Source organism: Plectropomus leopardus, chromosome 2 (genome assembly GCF_026936395.1).
Source record: "Plectropomus leopardus strain MGB_pleo_1.0 chromosome 2, ASM2693639v1, whole genome shotgun sequence".
NCBI lineage: Eukaryota > Metazoa > Chordata > Actinopteri > Perciformes > Serranidae > Plectropomus > Plectropomus leopardus.
The window spans coordinates 42611894-42630899 of record NC_142177.1 but is presented as its reverse complement, the minus strand read 5'-3'; the positions used below and the strand labels follow the sequence as shown (position 1 = coordinate 42630899).

Below are 19006 nucleotides of genomic sequence, written 5' to 3'. Positions count from 1 at the left end.
CCTCCTCCTCCTCCTCCTCCTCCTCCTCCCTCCTGACATCATGTGTGGTGATGGTAATCTGTGGACGTGGCAGCCGTCCAGCGAGCCAATATCATCGGGCCGAGCGGCTGCTGCCGCTCCCCCACTGACACTGGATCTGTCTGAGAGCGGGGGGAGGTGGGGGAGGCGGGGGAGGCTATAGGGGAGAAAATGGAAAGACAAATCGAAAGCCATCAAGTGGGAGGTTGAATGTGCAGAGAGGAGGAGGGAGGAGACGGATCGGTGACAGCGTGTTTCACACGGAGCAGCAGCTTCACCTCTGTGAATCATGACCCACAGAAACTGAGTCATGCCCAAAATGTCCGTTTGACCGAATCACGCCGCGTTCGACACGACCGCACGTTTGTACCTGGACTCACAGCCTGCAGATAAATGTCACAAAAAGGACAAGAAAGACATTATGGACAAAAAAAACAGAACTAAAGAGCCACAAAAACAAACAGACCTTGCCGGTCGGCTGAGAGAAATGGGAAACTGCGCGCAGCAGGTAAAAGTGCCAAGAGGAGTGGAAAGATGAAATTTTATTTAAAACGATTTCAAATGAAGTTTAAAGATAATAGGCAGTATAAAACACAGACAGGATGAGCCTTTTAAAATCAAGCCATGTTCAAATGAAAAAAAGCATAAAAAACAAGAAACTTATTTTAGCAATATTTAATATAGAAACTGTGCGATCTACTCAGAAACTTGTTATAAGCAGAAACATTTTTGATACTTTGATTACTGAGTTTTGATTTTCAATGTTTTTGGCAGATCTGTGTTTAAGTTCTGTTTGTTCAGTAAGTTTACATTCAGCAACTGTCTGTACCATCTGTGGAGCCATGCAAACACCATACAGGACCTTCACACACACACACACACACACACACACACACACACACACACACACACACACACACACACACACACACACACACACACACACACACACACACACACACACACGTATCCTTGATTTAACCAGCTAAAGACTCATTGAGATTTAAAATCTCTTTTCCAAGAGTAAACTGGCTAAGAGGACTAAGATCACACAAATACAACTATCACACGATACAACTATCACACGATACAACTATCACACAAATACAACTATCACACGATACAACTATCACACGATACAACTATCACACAATACAACTATCACACAAATACAACTATCACACAAATACAACTATCACACGATACAACTATCACACAAATACAACTATCACACGATACAACTATCACACAAATACAACTATCACACGATACAACTATCACACGATACAACTATCACACAAATACAACTATCACACGATACAACTATCACACGATACAACTATCACACAAATACAGCTATCACACAATACAACTATCACACAAATACAACTATCACACGATACAACTATCACACAAATACAACTATCACACGATACAACTATCACACGATACAACTATCACACAAATACAACTATCACACGATACAACTATCACACGATACAACTATCACACAAATACAGCTATCACACAATACAACTATCACACAAATACAACTATCACACGATACAACTATCACACAAATACAGCTATCACACAATACAACTATCACACGATACAACTATCACACAAATACAACTATCACACGATACAACTATCACACGATACAACTATCACACAATACAACTATCACACAAATACAACTATCACACAAATACAACTATCACACGATACAACTATCACACAAATACAACTATCACACGATACAACTATCACACAAATACAACTATCACACGATACAACTATCACACGATACAACTATCACACAAATACAACTATCACACGATACAACTATCACACAAATACAGCTATCACACAATACAACTATCACACAAATACAACTATCACACGATACAACTATCACACAAATACAACTATCACACGATACAACTATCACACGATACAACTATCACACAAATACAACTATCACACGATACAACTATCACACGATACAACTATCACACAAATACAACTATCACACAATACAACTATCACACAAATACAACTATCACACGATACAACTATCACACAAATACAGCTATCACACAATACAACTATCACACAAATACAACTATCACACGATACAACTATCACACAAATACAACTATCACACGATACAACTATCACACGATACAACTATCACACAAATACAACTATCACACGATACAACTATCACACGATACAACTATCACACAAATACAGCTATCACACAATACAACTATCACACAAATACAACTATCACACGATACAACTATCACACAAATACAGCTATCACACAATACAACTATCACACAAATACAACTATCACACGATACAACTATCACACAAATACAACTATCACACGATACAGCTATTACACAAATACAACTATCACACGATACAACTATCACACAAATACAGCTATCACACAAATACAACTATCACACGATACAACTATCACACAAATACAACTATCACACAAATACAACTATCACACAAATACAGCTATCACACAATACAACTATCACACAAATACAACTATCACACGATACAACTATCACACAAATACAACTATCACACAAATACAACTATCACACGATACAACTATCACACAAATACAACTATCACACAATACAGAGAGGGAGCACAGTCTCCAGTTAAACTGCTGCAGTCATCATCAGAGTTCGGTGAACTGGAGTAACATTCACACTGACCAATAGTTCCATTTTCTGGACCTTTTAAAAGCGATATTGATCATAGTGATCAGCTCAGACTGCTTTAAGTCCTGCTGTAATTTATTCCATGTGGAGGCGACAAATTTAAAGTTCTGTGCGAACCTTTGGGGACCGACATCAAGAGGTACAGTGAGAGCGCCATCCTGATTCTGGTCTTCATACACGATGACATGAAAATGTTTTTATTTTACGTCCTGCTGACAGTAAAATAAGCCAATATGAAGCTACACAAAGGACCCAGTCCGTGAAAAGATGAAGAAAAACACCTCGATATACCACAAAATCACCAGAATCATAAAAAATACTATAATCCAAGTCTTCGTCCTTCTGCCCAGCACTAGAGCTGAATGTCATAGAGATAAACTGAGTTATTCACACGAAAACGTCTTTATTTCTGATTATTAACAGTGAGGACGGCGACATTTATCTGCTTTTTGTTAGTGTTTATTCCTCTGATCTGAAGCCTTTGACTCCGTCCCATCAGTGAAAACATGTTTGCACCGTGAGAATAAAAGACCTTCACAGTGAGCGAGAATAGAAACAGGTCGCATGATGATCCGAGAGCAGACGGGGAGTCCCAGCATTCATTGCAGCAGCGTTGCATCATGTGTGAGTGAGCTGCTTCAGATAAACAGTCCTGAAGTTAGTTTAGAGGACGAGCAGCTGCAGCTTGACATGACATCATTCACTGTCACATGATGCTGAACGCCCCCTCATAGAAACAGTCTTCACCAAAACTGACGCCGCCGTCACGGCGATGCCACGTGGTGCGCTGGAACCGATCAGGAATAATAACAATAACAGCGAGTGAGATACGACAGAGAGGCGGCGCCATCCAAATTCACCGTTTGATTTATTTTGCTCTTAAAACCGCAGCGAAACATGCATGTTGGCATGACAACGCATCAGTCGGTCCGCTCGATTTCAGCCTTCCTAGCAGCGCTCAACACGTAATGGTGAGAGCGGAAAGCTGTTTAACCCTTCACAGCCTTAATCAGCAGCAGTTTTCTTGTGCTGCGTTCAGACGCCTCCAACAAGCATTTAAACCTGTGAAACCTGAAAAAACTGTTTTTAAAAAAACCCCCAAAAAAACAAGGAAAAAAGGCAACGGCAAGAAATGTCTGTGACAAAAAGTAAAAGGTGACAAGAAAACTTGAATATTAGCTGTGAGGGGACCATCAGATATTACCCAAAAAACAGAGGAAAAAGACTTCATGTTGGCAGCTATAGGAGAAGTAGGCCGACTCAAAAGTTTTTAATTCCTGAGTAAAATGATTAACAGCACAGAAGTTTGACAGAAGCTGAAGTCAGAGTCCTGCAGTCAGGAGAGGTTGGACTATTATCAGCACAATGTGCTTCAATTTACCTGAAGTCTGTTTCAGATGGAGCTTTTCATTTTTATATAATGCTCGAAAGTGTCAGTGAACTATGAGGACAAAAAATAAACCACAAAAAAAGAGCAAAATAATCTTTAATGAATGATAATCAAAGTAAAATGTTCATTAATGGTGATGTTGATTTGAGGTTTGAGGCTCGGACCTTTGCTGGGAGGAAATTTTAGTAACTGGACCTCTGTGAGTTTTAGTAGAATAGGTCCTCCAGCTGGTGATGCTGTTCTACAGTATATTTGTCATGTTCAATGTCTGACAGAAAATAAATATTTAAACCAAAATTAACCTGATGATATCTTCATATTTCGTGATATACATCGATATCGACTGATGTGAAAAGATATCTTGTGGTAAGACTTTATTCCATATCACCCAGCCCAAATCTAGGATTTGATGACTTTGCTTCGATTTGAGGACTTTTCTATGACTTTGGATTGACAGGAAAGTAGGACTTTTCTAAAATTTAAGGACACTCTGAGAATATTAGGATGTTATTAGGATTTTAGAGTTTTTAGATTTTTAGGGAATTTCTAGGATTCTGGTACATTTCTTGGAATTTAGGACATTTTAAGGATTTTAGGACATTAGTGTCTTAGCTGTGCCCTCTGAGGGGGCGGGGCTCTACTTTGATGCTGTTTGATGACTCCTGTAGAGTAAGAGCACCTCATGGATACTAAAAAGAGGAAAACAATTCTCAGTAAAAATATATTTTTATTCCAGCATCTTTTTTTTCTCCAACAGACTTTATAGAAACTTTTATCACAGCTCTGACTAATAAGTAAAATCAAGTCATGAAAAAATGAAAAGAAATAATAAAAAAAAATCAATAATGAAATAGATTTATAGCATCTTATTTTTGAAGAGAACACAAAACATTTTTATTTTTATCAACTAAATTCCACTTTTTTCCTCATAAGTTCTTAGTTAATTTCTATATAGTGAGTTAATATTGCTTTAAATTGTCTTAAAATGATTGTTCTCTCCCAGCAAATTAAATCTGGTCATCTACACATTATTATTTGCTCAGCTTTAAACACAAATAATTGTATTTTTATAACTCATGAACTGGAAACTTCAACAAATCTGTATTTGAATAAAAAGTGCACATGGTGTAATAACGGTAGAAATATCATGTCTACTTTCAGGAAAAATGCTCTTCAGAATAAAGAATCTGTTTCTTTCCTTTTTTTCTCTTAAAAATTATATTTTCGAGATCTCCAGGTCTCATTTTTTTCACAGCTCCTACTTTAATTTCATGTTTTCAGATTTGCTGCTGTGAAAGTGAATAATTCTCAAAAATAGATTTTATTTGTTTTTCCTTTCTCATATATATTCATATATACTTCTCATATATGTATCTGTAGCATTAGACCCACTCTGCACGTTAAAAAATATTTCTGTTCTGATAAATTATTTGCTGCATAAACACACACATCACATCACTTTATTTAATGTCCATGTAAAGACTGAATCTGTAATCAGAATAATTTCAGTCTGACCGACTCCACCCGACCAACAGCTGCTGGAAATAATTACATCAGCAATAATTAATAACACAGCATGTTTAACAGGTGTGTGTGTGTGTGTGTGTGTGTGTGTTTTTCCTTTCCAACAGACACGGACTACATCAGCGACGAGGAGAAGCAGAAGGTGGAGCTGATGTTGGCGTTTCTCACAGAAGAATCCAAACAGGCTGCAGCAAGCACAGCTGTGAGTACACACACACACACGCACACACACACGCACGCACGCACGCACGCACGCACGCACGCACGCACGCACGCACGCACGCACGCACGCACGCACGCACACACACACACACACACACACACACACACACAAACAGCAGCGGTGCCTTGTTACTGAGCAGCTTAGTGTGCCAGCTTGTTTGTGAGCTGATAGATAACAGATAACATCGGTTCTGCTCTCATTCTGTTTTAACTTATAAAAACATAAATTATCACCAGATAATATTTAACTTCTTTGAAGCAGCTTCAGTCCCGCTCGCTGTGAACAGTAGTTCTTTTGTTTTGTAGTGTTGGCTCTGTAGGGCTGGTTCTGTGGCTCTGTGGGGCTGGTTATTTTGTTTGGTGGGTTGTCTCTGTAGTGTTGTCTCTGTAGGGCTGGCTCTGTAGGGCTGGCTCTGTGGCTCTGTAGGGCTGGCTCTGTGGCTCTTTGGGGCTGGCTCTGTGGCTCTGTGGGGCTGGCTCTGTGGCTCTTTGGGGCTGGCTCTGTGGCTCTGTAGGGCTGGCTCTGTGGCTCTGTGGGGCTGGCTCTGTGGCTCTGTGGGGCTGGCTCTGTGGCTCTTTGAGGCTGGCTCTGTGGCTCTGTAGGGCTGGCTCTGTGGCTCTTTGGGGCTGGCTCTGTGGCTCTTTGGGGCTGGCTCTGTGGCTCTTTGGGGCTGGCTCTGTGGCTCTTTGGGGCTGGCTCTGTGGCTCTGTGGGGCTGGCTCTGTGGCTCTGTAGGGCTGGCTCTGTGGCTCTGTGGGGCTGGCTCTGTGGCTCTTTGGGGCTGGCTCTGTGGCTCTGTGGGGCTGGCTCTGTGGCTCTTTGGGGCTGGCTCTGTGGCTCTTTGGGGCTGGCTCTGTGGCTCTGTGGGGCTGGCTCTGTGGCTCTTTGGGGCTGGCTCTGTGGCTCTTTGGGGCTGGCTCTGTGGCTCTGTGGGGCTGGCTCTGTGGCTCTTTGGGGCTGGCTCTGTGGCTCTTTGGGGCTGGCTCTGTGGCTCTGTGGGGCTGGCTCTGTGGCTCTTTGGGGCTGGCTCTGTGGCTCTGTGGGGCTGGCTCTGTGGCTCTTTGGGGCTGGCTCTGTGGGGCTGGTTCTTTTGTTCGGTAGGGCTGGCTCTGTGGCTCTTTTGGACTTTTTGGGGACACAGCATCTCTTCCTTTTATCTCTTCTTTGTTATTTTAAGATCATCAGAGAGAACAGTTTGGGGTTCTGTTGGGGTGGTGTGGTTCTCCGGGCCGGACCTGACAACTACAATGATGTCATCACACCGTGTTTCCTGTGGTGTGAAAACATACGGTGGCTCCAGAGGAACGAATAACGAATCCATCAGATCAGCTTTAAACTCTGCTCATAAAAATATCCCAAAAACGGAATAATATTCAGAGTTCAGACAACGGTTCAGTGGCAAATGTTTACGTTTCTACATTTAAAAATATTTTGGATCAATATTTTTAGTTGTTTTATTTTGTAAAATCTGATGAGAAACTTTTTTTTTTTTTTTAACGACAGAATTTCAATACTTACATCAATTATTACGGTTTATTTAGAAACATAACCCTAAAGTTCACTTTGTTGAAGATACTCAAAGAAACGCCATCATAATACGAGGACCATCTCTCCCGCAGAGCTCAAAGGGTTAAACGTGTTTAACAGCTGACAGGCTGCAGCTGAGCGGGTTCTTTATTGTCGTCTTCACACCGTGTCGCAGTTCTTGTAAAATGCGGCGCTCTGAAACACTCGTACGAACATTTAAAGCGAGGAGAGTAGAGTGAGAGTCAGAGGCGGTCGGTCTGCTGCCGCTGCCCTTCAGGGCCAGAGCGGTCAGGAGGAGGAAACCATTTCCTGCTCCGCAGAGGAAACCTGATCCTCCTGATCCTCCTGATCCTGATCCTCTCTGCCGTCAGAGTCCACCGCAGAGAGGAACCCGATCCATTATTGATAAGAGAGGAGGAGAACAGTGAGGAGCAGAGAGGAGGAGAACAGAGAGGAGCAGAGAGGAGGAGAACAGAGAGGAGGAGAGAGGAGGAGAACAGAGAGGAGCAGAGAGGAGGAGAACAGAGAGGAGCAGAGAGGAGGAGAACAGAGAGGAGGAGAGAGGAGGAGAACAGTGAGGAGCAGAGAGGAGCAGAGAGGAGGAGAACAGAGAGGAGCAGAGAGGAGCAGAGAGGAGGAGAACAGTGAGGAGCAGAGAGGAGGAGAACAGAGAGGAGGAGAACAGAGAGGAGCAGAGAGGAGGAGAACAGAGAGGAGGAGAACAGAGAGGAGCAGAGAGGAGGAGAACAGAGAGGAGGAGAACAGTGAGGAGCAGAGAGGAGCAGAGAGGAGGAGAACAGAGAGGAGGAGAACAGAGAGGAGCAGAGAGGAGGAGAACAGAGAGGAGGAGAACAGAGAGGAGCAGAGAGGAGCAGAGAGGAGGAGAACAGAGAGGAGGAGAACAGAGAGGAGGAGAACAGAGAGGAACAGAGAGGAGCAGAGGAGAGAGAGAGGAGAGCAGAGAGGAGGAGAACAGTGAGGAGCAGAGAGGAGCAGAGAGGAGGAGAACAGAGAGGAGCAGAGAGGAGGAGAATAGAGAGGAGGAAAGAGGAGGAGAACAGAGAGGAGCAGAGAGGAGGAGAACAGAGAGGAGCAGAGAGGAGGAGAACAGAGAGGAGGAGAGAGGAGGAGAACAGAGAGGAGCAGAGAGGAGCAGAGAGGAGGAGAACAGAGAGGAGCAGAGAGGAGGAAAGAGGAGGAGAACAGAGAGGAGGAGAACAGAGAGGAGCAGAGAGGAGGAGAGAGGAGGAGAACAGAGAGGAGCAGAGAGGAGGAGAACAGAGAGGAGCAGAGAGGAGCAGAGAGGAGGAGAACAGAGAGGAGCAGAGAGGAGGAGAACAGAGAGGAGGAGAACAGAGAGGAGCAGAGAGGAGGAGAACAGAGAGGAGGAGAACAGAGAGGAGCAGAGAGGAGGAGAACAGAGAGGAGGAGAACAGTGAGGAGCAGAGAGGAGCAGAGAGGAGGAGAACAGAGAGGAGGAGAACAGAGAGGAGCAGAGAGGAGGAGAACAGAGAGGAGGAGAACAGAGAGGAGCAGAGAGGAGCAGAGAGGAGGAGAACAGAGAGGAGGAGAACAGAGAGGAGGAGAACAGAGAGGAACAGAGAGGAGCAGAGAGGAGGAGAACAGAGAGGAGCAGAGAGGAGGAGAACAGTGAGGAGCAGAGAGGAGCAGAGAGGAGGAGAACAGAGAGGAGCAGAGAGGAGGAGAATAGAGAGGAGGAGAGAGGAGGAGAACAGAGAGGAGGAGAACAGAGAGGAGCAGAGAGGAGGAGAACAGAGAGGAGGAAAGAGGAGGAGAACAGAGAGGAGGAGAACAGAGAGGAGCAGAGAGGAGGAGAACAGAGAGGAGGAGAACAGAGAGGAGCAGAGAGGAGCAGAGAGGAGGAGAACAGAGAGGAGCAGAGAGGAGGAGAACAGTGAGGAGCAGAGAGGAGCAGAGAGGAGGAGAACAGAGAGGAGCAGAGAGGAGGAGAACAGAGAGGAGGAAAGAGGAGGAGAACAGAGAGGAGGAGAAGAGAGGAGCAGAGAGGAGGAGAGAGGAGGAGAACAGAGAGGAGCAGAGAGGAGGAGAACAGAGAGGAGGAGAACAGAGAGGAGCAGAGAGGAGCAGAGAGGAGGGGAGCAGAGAGGAGGAGAGCAGAGAGGAGCAGAGAGGAGCAGAGAGGAGGAGAACAGAGAGGAGCAGAGAGGAGGAGAACAGAGAGGAGCAGAGAGGAGCAGAGAGGAGGAGAACAGAGAGGAGCAGAGAGGAGGAGAACAGAGAGGAGGAAAGAGGAGGAGAACAGAGAGGAGGAGAACAGAGAGGAGCAGAGAGGAGGAGAACAGAGAGGAGGAGAGAGGAGGAGAACAGAGAGGAGGAGAACAGAGAGGAGCAGAGAGGAGGAGAACAGAGAGGAGGAGAACAGAGAGGAGCAGAGAGGAGGAGAACAGAGAGGAGGAGAACAGAGAGGAGCAGAGAGGAGGAGAACAGAGAGGAGCAGAGAGGAGCAGAGAGGAGGAGAACAGAGAGGAGCAGAGAGGAGGAGAACAGAGAGGAGGAAAGAGGAGGAGAACAGAGAGGAGGAGAACAGAGAGGAGCAGAGAGGAGGAGAGAGGAGGAGAACAGAGAGGAGCAGAGAGGAGGAGAACAGAGAGGAGGAGAACAGAGAGGAGCAGAGAGGAGGAGAACAGAGAGGAGGAGAACAGAGAGGAGGAGAACAGAGAGGAGCAGAGAGGAGGAGAACAGAGAGGAGGAGAACAGAGAGGAGCAGAGAGGAGGAGAACAGAGAGGAGGAGAACAGAGAGGAGCAGAGAGGAGGAGAGAGGAGCAGAGAGGAGCTGCTTCGTCATGCTTCATTCATCGTCTGGAAGCTTGTTTCGAACTTGTTTGTTTTTCGAACGTCTCCACGGATCGTGTTCTCCGTGATTAACCTCTGATACGCAGAACACAAGAGGGCGTCAAAGTGAAAAAACCAGTTTCTCTTCTGATGTTGCTCACAGAGAACGACGCTCACACACGGACACGTTCTGCTGTGGAACAATCAAGAACATTTTCATCTGCAGCGCTGTCATCTGTCTGTTCGTCCGTCTGTCCGTCGTTTTTTATATCGGCTCTTTAAAGATCCTGACTGTCTGCTGTTAGCTGTTAAGGTCAGAACTAGAACTATTTAGGGTTCTCCAGCTTGTCCCTATAGGAGAACCCTATTTGTTGTTTTGGACCCTTTCAGTGGGTTCTACCTACAACCCAGCATGAAGGATCATACTCAGAACCTCTTGTGAAAGGTTGCAGAGAGAACCTCCCTTGAAAGGTTCTACGGAGAACTCTTTGGCGGTGTGATGGTTCCACCCTGATCTGTTCTCTGTGTCTCTCTGACTTCTAAAAATCACACTGAGGACATTTTCCTTCCCCATAAAACATCAGAAAAGACAATCCTAAAAATCTGCTCTAAATGCTGCGTGGTTCTCGACCGTGTTGCTCTTCCTCTTCACTGCCTTTGTCTGCAGATGTCAGTGCGTCCTGTAGAACAGTGTGGAACAACTTCATCCTGTGTTGTGTCAGGGATACTACTACTACTACTATTACTACTACTACTACTACTACTACTACTAATAATAATAATAACTTTATTTATAAAGCGGCTATAAAATCAGAGCTTACAGTGTTTTGAAGGATTCTCACAGAGGAACCAAAACTACAGAGACAAACAGTGACTGAGGACAGAATACACAAAAAACAAGACATGCTAATACGAGGAACTACAGTTTAGAGAATATGAGCAGTTAACATGGAAACCGTAGGACTGATGATAAAATTAAACACGATGGAGACGGAACAAAATAAAAAAAAATTCACAGCAGCTCTGAAGTTCATCTGTTCCACAGATTTTGTTTCCTGACCTGCTGAAAATGTTTATAATGTTCCATGATGCTGATAATGATGTTTATAATGTTCCATGATGCTGATAATGATGTTTATAATGTTCCATGATGCTGATAATGATGTTTATAATGTTCCATGATGCTGATAATGATGTTTATAATGTTCCATGATGCTGATAATGATGTTTATAATGTTCCATGATGCTGATAATGATGTTTATAATGTTCCATGATGCTGATAATGATGTTTATAATGTTCCATGATGCTGATAATGATGTTTATAATGTTCCATGAGCTGGTGCTCAGAAACAATCAGATGTTCTGATGTTTGGTTCTTGAGGAGAACGGTGAGAGATTCAGGTCTCTGCTGTTTATTCTGCTGCCTGCAGGACACGCGTTTGTTAGAGCGAGTGATTTCCAACAGACAGATTACACACACTCACACACACACTCACACACACTCACACACACACACACACACAGCGTGTGATCAGCTGATCACAGCGTGTGATCAGCTGATCACAGCGTGTGATCAGCTGATCACACGCTGTGATCAGCTGATCACAGCGTGTGATCAGCTGATCACAGCGTGTGATCCTCCTCCCAGTTTGAACCTAAATTCTGCACTTTTACACCGTTTGAGAATCATAAATACTTTATTGATCCCCTCGGGGGGAAACTGTGGTTTGTTACAGTCTCTCTGATAACAAAGAGAATAACAGAAGCAGAAATAAGCACCGGCACAAAGTGTGAGAAAATATATATAAAAATACAGTATGTAAAGATTTTAAAATGATAAATGTGCGCGACGTGTTGAGTGTGTTAATTGTATAAAATATAAACTGTGAATTATGCTGCAATGCATTTTATAAAACGAGTATTTAAGTTAAAATATAAATATCGACCATTAATATTATTGTTGATCGTCTTCTCTGTAGCTTCATGTTGTTCCACTTTATCACCTCAAAGCTCGGAAAACAGCTCAGAAACCTTCGGACGTCACCTGAACGCAGCTTCAACCCAAAAAGCTTCAGAGCGAAACAGGAAACATTTAGAGAGACGGACGTTACAGCCGGCCCTGCTGCAGCGAGCGCAGCCTGATGCCACCGTCAGCTGACGACCTAAATCATTAGACTGTTTGAAAAGCTGAAAGTTTCCATAGACGACTAACGTACACGCACACACACACACACACACACACACACACACACACACACACACACACACACACACACACACACACACACGTACATATACAGTCAGATGTTCCCAAACACTCTGCAGCTCCACAGATTCATCAGCTCAGAGGACGACGCTTTCTCCTCTTCTTCTGTGTGCAGCTGTGATGTCAGGGAGACCAGATCTCACACACACACACACACACACACACACACACACACACACACACACGCACACACGCACAGGCTGATCATGTGTACGTGTGTGTGTGTGTGTGTGTGTGTGTATGTGTGTGTGTGTTGTGTAGCAGCAGCTGGTGTCTGACGGCTGCAGATGTGTTGACCTTTGTGTTTGTGCTTCACACCTGGATGTGACTGCAGAACACATCAGTCTGTTCTCTCCGTACGGATCCTACCAAAATAAAGCAGCAGAACTACAAACATGACGTTATTTTATATTCATGAACAGTGAGCTCATATCTGTGAATAAAGTTTGTACATTAACGTGAAAGCTGGAAAAATCATAGAATTTGTAAAAAGCAATCTCCTGGAATAGTTTTGGAAAACTATATATCACACACAAACTATATATCACATATATATATATATATATATATATATATATACATATTTGTACTCTGAAAAGTCATAAAATTTACTTTGATAAACCTGTAAAATAACACATGATGTGTTCAAGGACTGTCGTAAATTTGAAAATCCAACAATAATTTCAGTTTTTACAGTTTTTGGATGATAAATTGTTATTTTGGTGATTTGTAAATCAAACATGCCTTTCAGATGTTTTCCTCAAAATTCACCAAAAAATGTTTTAAGAAAAATAAATGCCAATAAATTAAAAATAAATAAATAAATCATAATTTATTTTCTCTAGAGTCACCAACATTTTTAAAGAAAGAAAAATCTAAAGAAAGAAAAACTGCCATTTTTAAAGAAGAAACATAATTTTTTCCCTTTATAAATCACAAAAAATGTTTAAAGACAGAAAAAATGCAAATTGGCAATTCTTTTTCTTTAAAAATTAGCCTTTAAATACATATTTTCACACCTCCATGTGTTTGTGTGTAGAGACCTGAACCTCCGTGTGCTGGTGTGTAGAGACCTGAACCTCAGTGGGTCTGTATGTAGAGATCTGAACCTCTATGTGTCCGAGTGTTGAGACCTGAACCGCCGTTGGTCTGTTTGTAGAGACCTGAACCTCCGTGTGCTGGTGTGTAGAGACCTGAACCTCAGTGGGTCCGTGTGTAGAGACCTGAACCTCCGTGTGTGTCCCCTGTGCAGAGACCTGAACCTCTGTGTGTCGGTGTGCAGAGACCTGAACCTCTTTGTGTCGGTGTGCAGAGACCTGAACCTCTTTGTGTCGGTGTGCAGAGACCTGAACCTCCGTGTGTCGGTGTGCAGAGACCTGAACCTCCGTGTGTCGGTGTGCAGAGACCTGAACCTCTTTGTGTCGGTGTGCAGAGACCTGAACCTCCGTGTGTCGGTGTGCAGAGACCTGAACCTCTTTGTGTCGGTGTGCAGAGACCTGAACCTCTTTGTGTCGGTGTGCAGAGACCTGAACCTCCGTGTGTCGGTGTGCAAAGACCTGAACCTCTTTGTGTCGGTGTGCAGAGACCTGAACCTCTTTGTGTCAGTGTGCAGAGACCTGAACCTCCGTGTGTCGGTGTGCCGAGACCTGAACCTCTTTGTGTCGGTGTGCAGAGACCTGAACCTCCGTGTGCAGCCGTTAGCGGAGCATCAGATCTGCTCGTTTTTTGCTAACAATCAGAACTTGCCGCCTGCAGACAGGAAGTGATCTGAGAGCTCAGGGGAGGAAAACGTTCATGATGTTTTATGTAATAATGATGTAATAATGTTAATGACCTGCAGTGGTTTCTGTCTCCGTTCACGCGTCGTCTGTTCTCTGCAACATGTCCTCCTGTTTGTCTGTAAAACTTTAGAAATCAAAATTTACAGTTAAGAATTTTATGAATATTTATCAGCCACGAGGAAAATAAATGTGTTTAATAAAACGCTTCAGGACGGAAACACTGCTGCTGAAATCATAACAATAAAAATGATCTTCTGCAGCCTGTTTTTAAATTTTAAAAACGTGTTCTCATGAAAACATCATCGACCCTCTAAGAAAAGTCTGAGTCACATTATCAGATAATCAGTTTAGTGGCACTAAATGTTGAGAAGTTCACAGAAAGAGCAGCGTCTGCAGCTTTGCTGTAAAATGTTTCTTTTTTCCCCCAAAAAATTATTTTTTACTTTAAAAATGTTTTTGTGAACTTTAAAGAAAAACAATGGTTGGATTATCAAATTTCCAGCATTCAAGGACTTTTCCAAAACAAGAGTTGGTGCTGAATCTGTGATGACGGCGTCTCTGGTCATGTTTACTGATGTCTGTCTCCCAGCTGAGGGGTCTGTCCCCCAAAAACACCAAATCACCAAAATTTCTGTTGAAATCACAAAATTTAAAAATGAAAAAAAAGATAAAATATTTTCCTTAACCCCCCAGAAAAAAAAAGTGGAGGAAAAAAACTACCAAAATATTTTCTTCGAAAATCACAAAGCAAACACACAAAAAACCTCACCTAAATCTCTTCCTTAAAAATTGCCAAAAGATTTCTCAAGAAAAAAAAATTGCCAAAATTTATAATGCCTTCTAACAGACACGCTGGTTTGGGAGGATGTTTTCTAAAAAAACAAGAACGTTGGCAAAACAAACACAAAATCCAGCCACTTACAGTCTTATGCCGTCCCCTGAAGCCAAAATAAAAAACACAGGTAAAACAGTAGTGAAATGGATTTGACAGCCTCCCCCTTTTTGAACCCCCCCCCTTCATAAATGACAGACAGTCCCTAAGTACACTGGGCAGACCTGACTGAACCCGACCCCTAACTGCGGCTGTACGTCCGCTTTTTACTCTGCAGAGACAAAGTTAAATGTTACTTTAAAACTCTTTCAGACACGAAATGTGTCCTCAGATGGACACAGGAGACGAACACAGGAGACGACACAAAATCAGCCAAACACTGACCCCCCCGAGCAGAAAGTGTGTCAGACAGAGACGTGTCTGTCTGTGATGGTGTTTCTGGACGCCTCGCTGATGGGAATAATCCCGTCAGATGGCGAGGTCGTCCCCGCGCAGTAAAAACAAACATGGCAGATGTAGAGTCGGCGAGGAGACGCAGTCTGGACTCAATTAGCTCTCTGAGGCAGGAGTCAGCTTTACAAATGTTCCACCATCTGTCCCCTGATGTCCTCATGTCTCCAGCAGGTGGACGCTGTCCTCTGTGTCCACCTCAACACCTAATGTCAAACAAACATGTTCAGACATTTTTATAAACGATTTCTTTTTTTAAAATGTTCTTATTATATCAAACATGTAGACATGTGTCTCAGCAAACACTCAGTGACAGAAGTTTGATGCTAAACAACAAAAACAACAAACAAACAAACAAACAAAAGTCACAAAGAAAAACTTCTCAGACACTTTGTGCATGAATCTTAATGCATATTTTAATTAAGGGCATTTCCTCTTTCTCCTAATTTGAGCATCATAACCATGATGCAAGATTTACATCCCTAAATACTCTTTCCTCCTCTTCCTCCTCCTCCTCCTCCTCCTCCTCCTCATCATCATCTGATAATCCAATAATTAAAAAAATTGCCAAAATGTTTTCTTCAAAAACAAAATACGTATATCATCCAAATGTTTCCTTAAAAATCACCTCAACCACATTTAAAGAAAAAAAAAATGCTAAAATGAACAAAAATAAAAAAGACAACTAAAATCTGAACAGGAGAGGAGGAGTTAGGATCCACTAAATGAGAAGCAGTGAGAATCAGTCAGCGTGTTGATGCGTTCGGCTGCTGTCGTCTGTAGAAACCGTCTTCTGAGCCTCTCGGGGAATATTTCACCTTCTCTAATAATTCGGTTCATTCAGAAGACATTTAGAGGCAGGCAGTGTTTGAGGAGCAGAGAGAGCTGTGTCTCCTGGTCAGGAGGGTTGAAGTGTCTGTAATATTTCTGTGATGCGATCGACCTTCGTCTCTCTGCTTTCGGCCCACTCAGCGCTCAGAGTGACGGCTGCAGCCGCTCGCATGGCGCCGTGCACGGCTTTCTGCACGGCTTTCTGCACGGCACATGCTTTCACTCCAACAGCGACTCTTTTAGTGCAGACAATTTAAACCTTCCTGACTCACAGCTCAGCCTCCAGAGTGCACGACCCCCAAACACACACACACACACACACACACACACACACACACTCAGCCTTCATCCTCTGAGCTGGAAAAGTCCTGCGTGTGTCTCTGCTCTCTGCAGACCTCAGATCAGCTGTTATCAGCTGATCTGAAGCTGATATTCTAATATTTTCCGTCACTCTTTGTTAAACTGCAGGTCTCAGTCTGTCTTTAGTTCAGTTTATTTCAGCTAATGTACCTGAAGGTCAGCGTGCAGTGACACTGATCTTTCATAACAAATTACAAGTGTATGTACCTCCTCAGGTAACCTCCAACTAGGGCTGGGCGATAAAACGATAATGATATCAATTGTGAAACAACTTTTCCTTGATTGAAATATGAGATGAAGTCGAGAGAATGTCAACCACAAATATCATCATAGATCATCAGACTGATTATTGATGAATAAATAAAAGCTCTCACATTTAAACAGACTTTTCAAATTACTGCACAATCCAGGATAAAATAAGAGAAAGATCATGAACAGGGAAATAATGGCTTAAATGTGAGCTGAATTAAAATTACGATAATAATAAGATATAACATGTCCAACAGCCCGCTCCAGCGCCCAGACATGCCCGACATGGATGAACAGTCCGCTCCAGTGCGGAAGTCGCACATGTGCCACATTTTTTTACATTGAACAATCATGTAAAAAAGTAAACAAATTTGACTGTCGAACAGCTGAGTTTTCGACAGCCGCAGCATTTCATCACGGTGGATCAAACAGCTGATGGTCCGACAGCAGCGCAGTGAGACAGACAAACAGAGCGCAGCTTCTCCTCACAGCACCAAAGTGTCTGAAACAGACACATCTGCAGAGGTGAAAGTGACTTCTTTAGACTCTACAGACGACTTTGTGTTAGTTTCAGCTTTAATCAGACTTTGGATGAATTATTTAGAAACACCAGGACGCATCGCTCCGTGTCTCATCCGGCCGCTGGCGCTGAGCTCTCATTATTATTACCAGGGGCAGATGTAATGTTTTGGGGGCCCGGGGCCACAAGCACATGATATGAAGAACAATATTGTGAAAATACTTTATTCCATATCGCCCGACCCTGCCTCCAACATACATGTTCCTCCTCTAACAACTGTCTAAGTTTAGTGCCAGCATGACTGATTGCTCTAAATCCAATATATAATTTGTGATAGTTTCTGTCTGTGATGTCGTTGTATGAGGAGGCAGATCGAGGTCACAGTGTTTTAGTCGTGGTCGGTGACGTCACCTCAGAGGTCTTCTCTAGGCTAAACTTTGTGGAAAAAAATGGATTCTTGAAGAATACAGGCATGAGTTTGTCTCCTGGTGTGAATAAAGCCGTCCTCTGCGTCTCTTGGTGATCTTCCTGCTGTCCTCTGTCCCCCTCTGTCGATGTTTGACCTTCTATCCTTCACAAGCTGCCACACTTATTTATTTTTGGTGTCCCTCGGCCCTGAAACCAGACACATTTTCCTCTCAGCGCCGGTATTTCAGGATTCAGAGGCCAGCCCCCGAGCGCCTACACCAATCACATCATCCTCCTCTGGACCCTCTGGGTGTCCTCTCATACCGTCAGGACTCTGTGTTGGTCTCTGACGTGCAGCCTGCAGGCCGAACACACACACACGAGCACTGACCTCCATCAGTGTGTGACGGATCGGGCTGACATATTTTATTTTTTTTCTGCTCTTCAGTCTCTCTGTTTTTCTCTCTCTGTGATTTTCTCGGCGGAGGCAGAATTTTTTCGGGTCATCTGTCCGTCGCCCGTCCGTCGGTCTGACACCTTCTTGTGAACGTGATATCTGATGGAATTTTGTCAAATTTGGCACAAACGGTCGAGCGGACTCAAGGATGAACTGATGGGAATCTGGCGTTTGAAGGTCAAAGGTCGTTCTGACTTTGCTTCGGTCTCATTCTGAAAGCAAAATCTGAAGGTCTTGAGGGAGTTTCCTCAAATTTGGCACAAACGTCCACTCAGACTGAAGAATGACCTGATGAGAATCTGGTGGTCAAAGGTCATAGGTCACCAGGCATGTTTACATGCCTGATTCATCTCTTTCTGAGCACGCTCTGTCCTCACAGGAGGGGACGTGACAACGCTCGTTTCTCCACTTCCAGAAAACAGTGGAGCAGAGGTGGATTACAGTCGAAAGGTTGTTTATAATCAAAACTTTTTAAAGATTTAAACTTGATTAAGACCAATAAAATGGAGCGTACCATTCTTAATTGTTCACTGTGAGAAAGTGCACCTGTGGCGTGAGAGTGTGTGAAAGGTGTCAGTTGTGTGTCTCAGGTCAGTGT

The 19006-nt window shown here is 43.6% G+C and overlaps 1 protein-coding gene across 5 annotated transcripts in view; it reads left to right on the top strand.

The window, feature by feature from the left end:
* rnf123 (ring finger protein 123) overlaps positions 1–19006 on the top strand; it is a 133537-nt gene that overhangs the window by 101864 nt on the left and 12667 nt on the right. For all 5 annotated transcript variants that reach the window (XM_088071110.1, XM_088071115.1, XM_088071121.1 and 2 more), the window contains one exon: positions 5796–5890. In XM_088071110.1, the coding sequence (XP_087927236.1) occupies positions 5796–5890 (95 nt within the window). The remainder of the gene's footprint in view (positions 1–5795; positions 5891–19006) is intronic.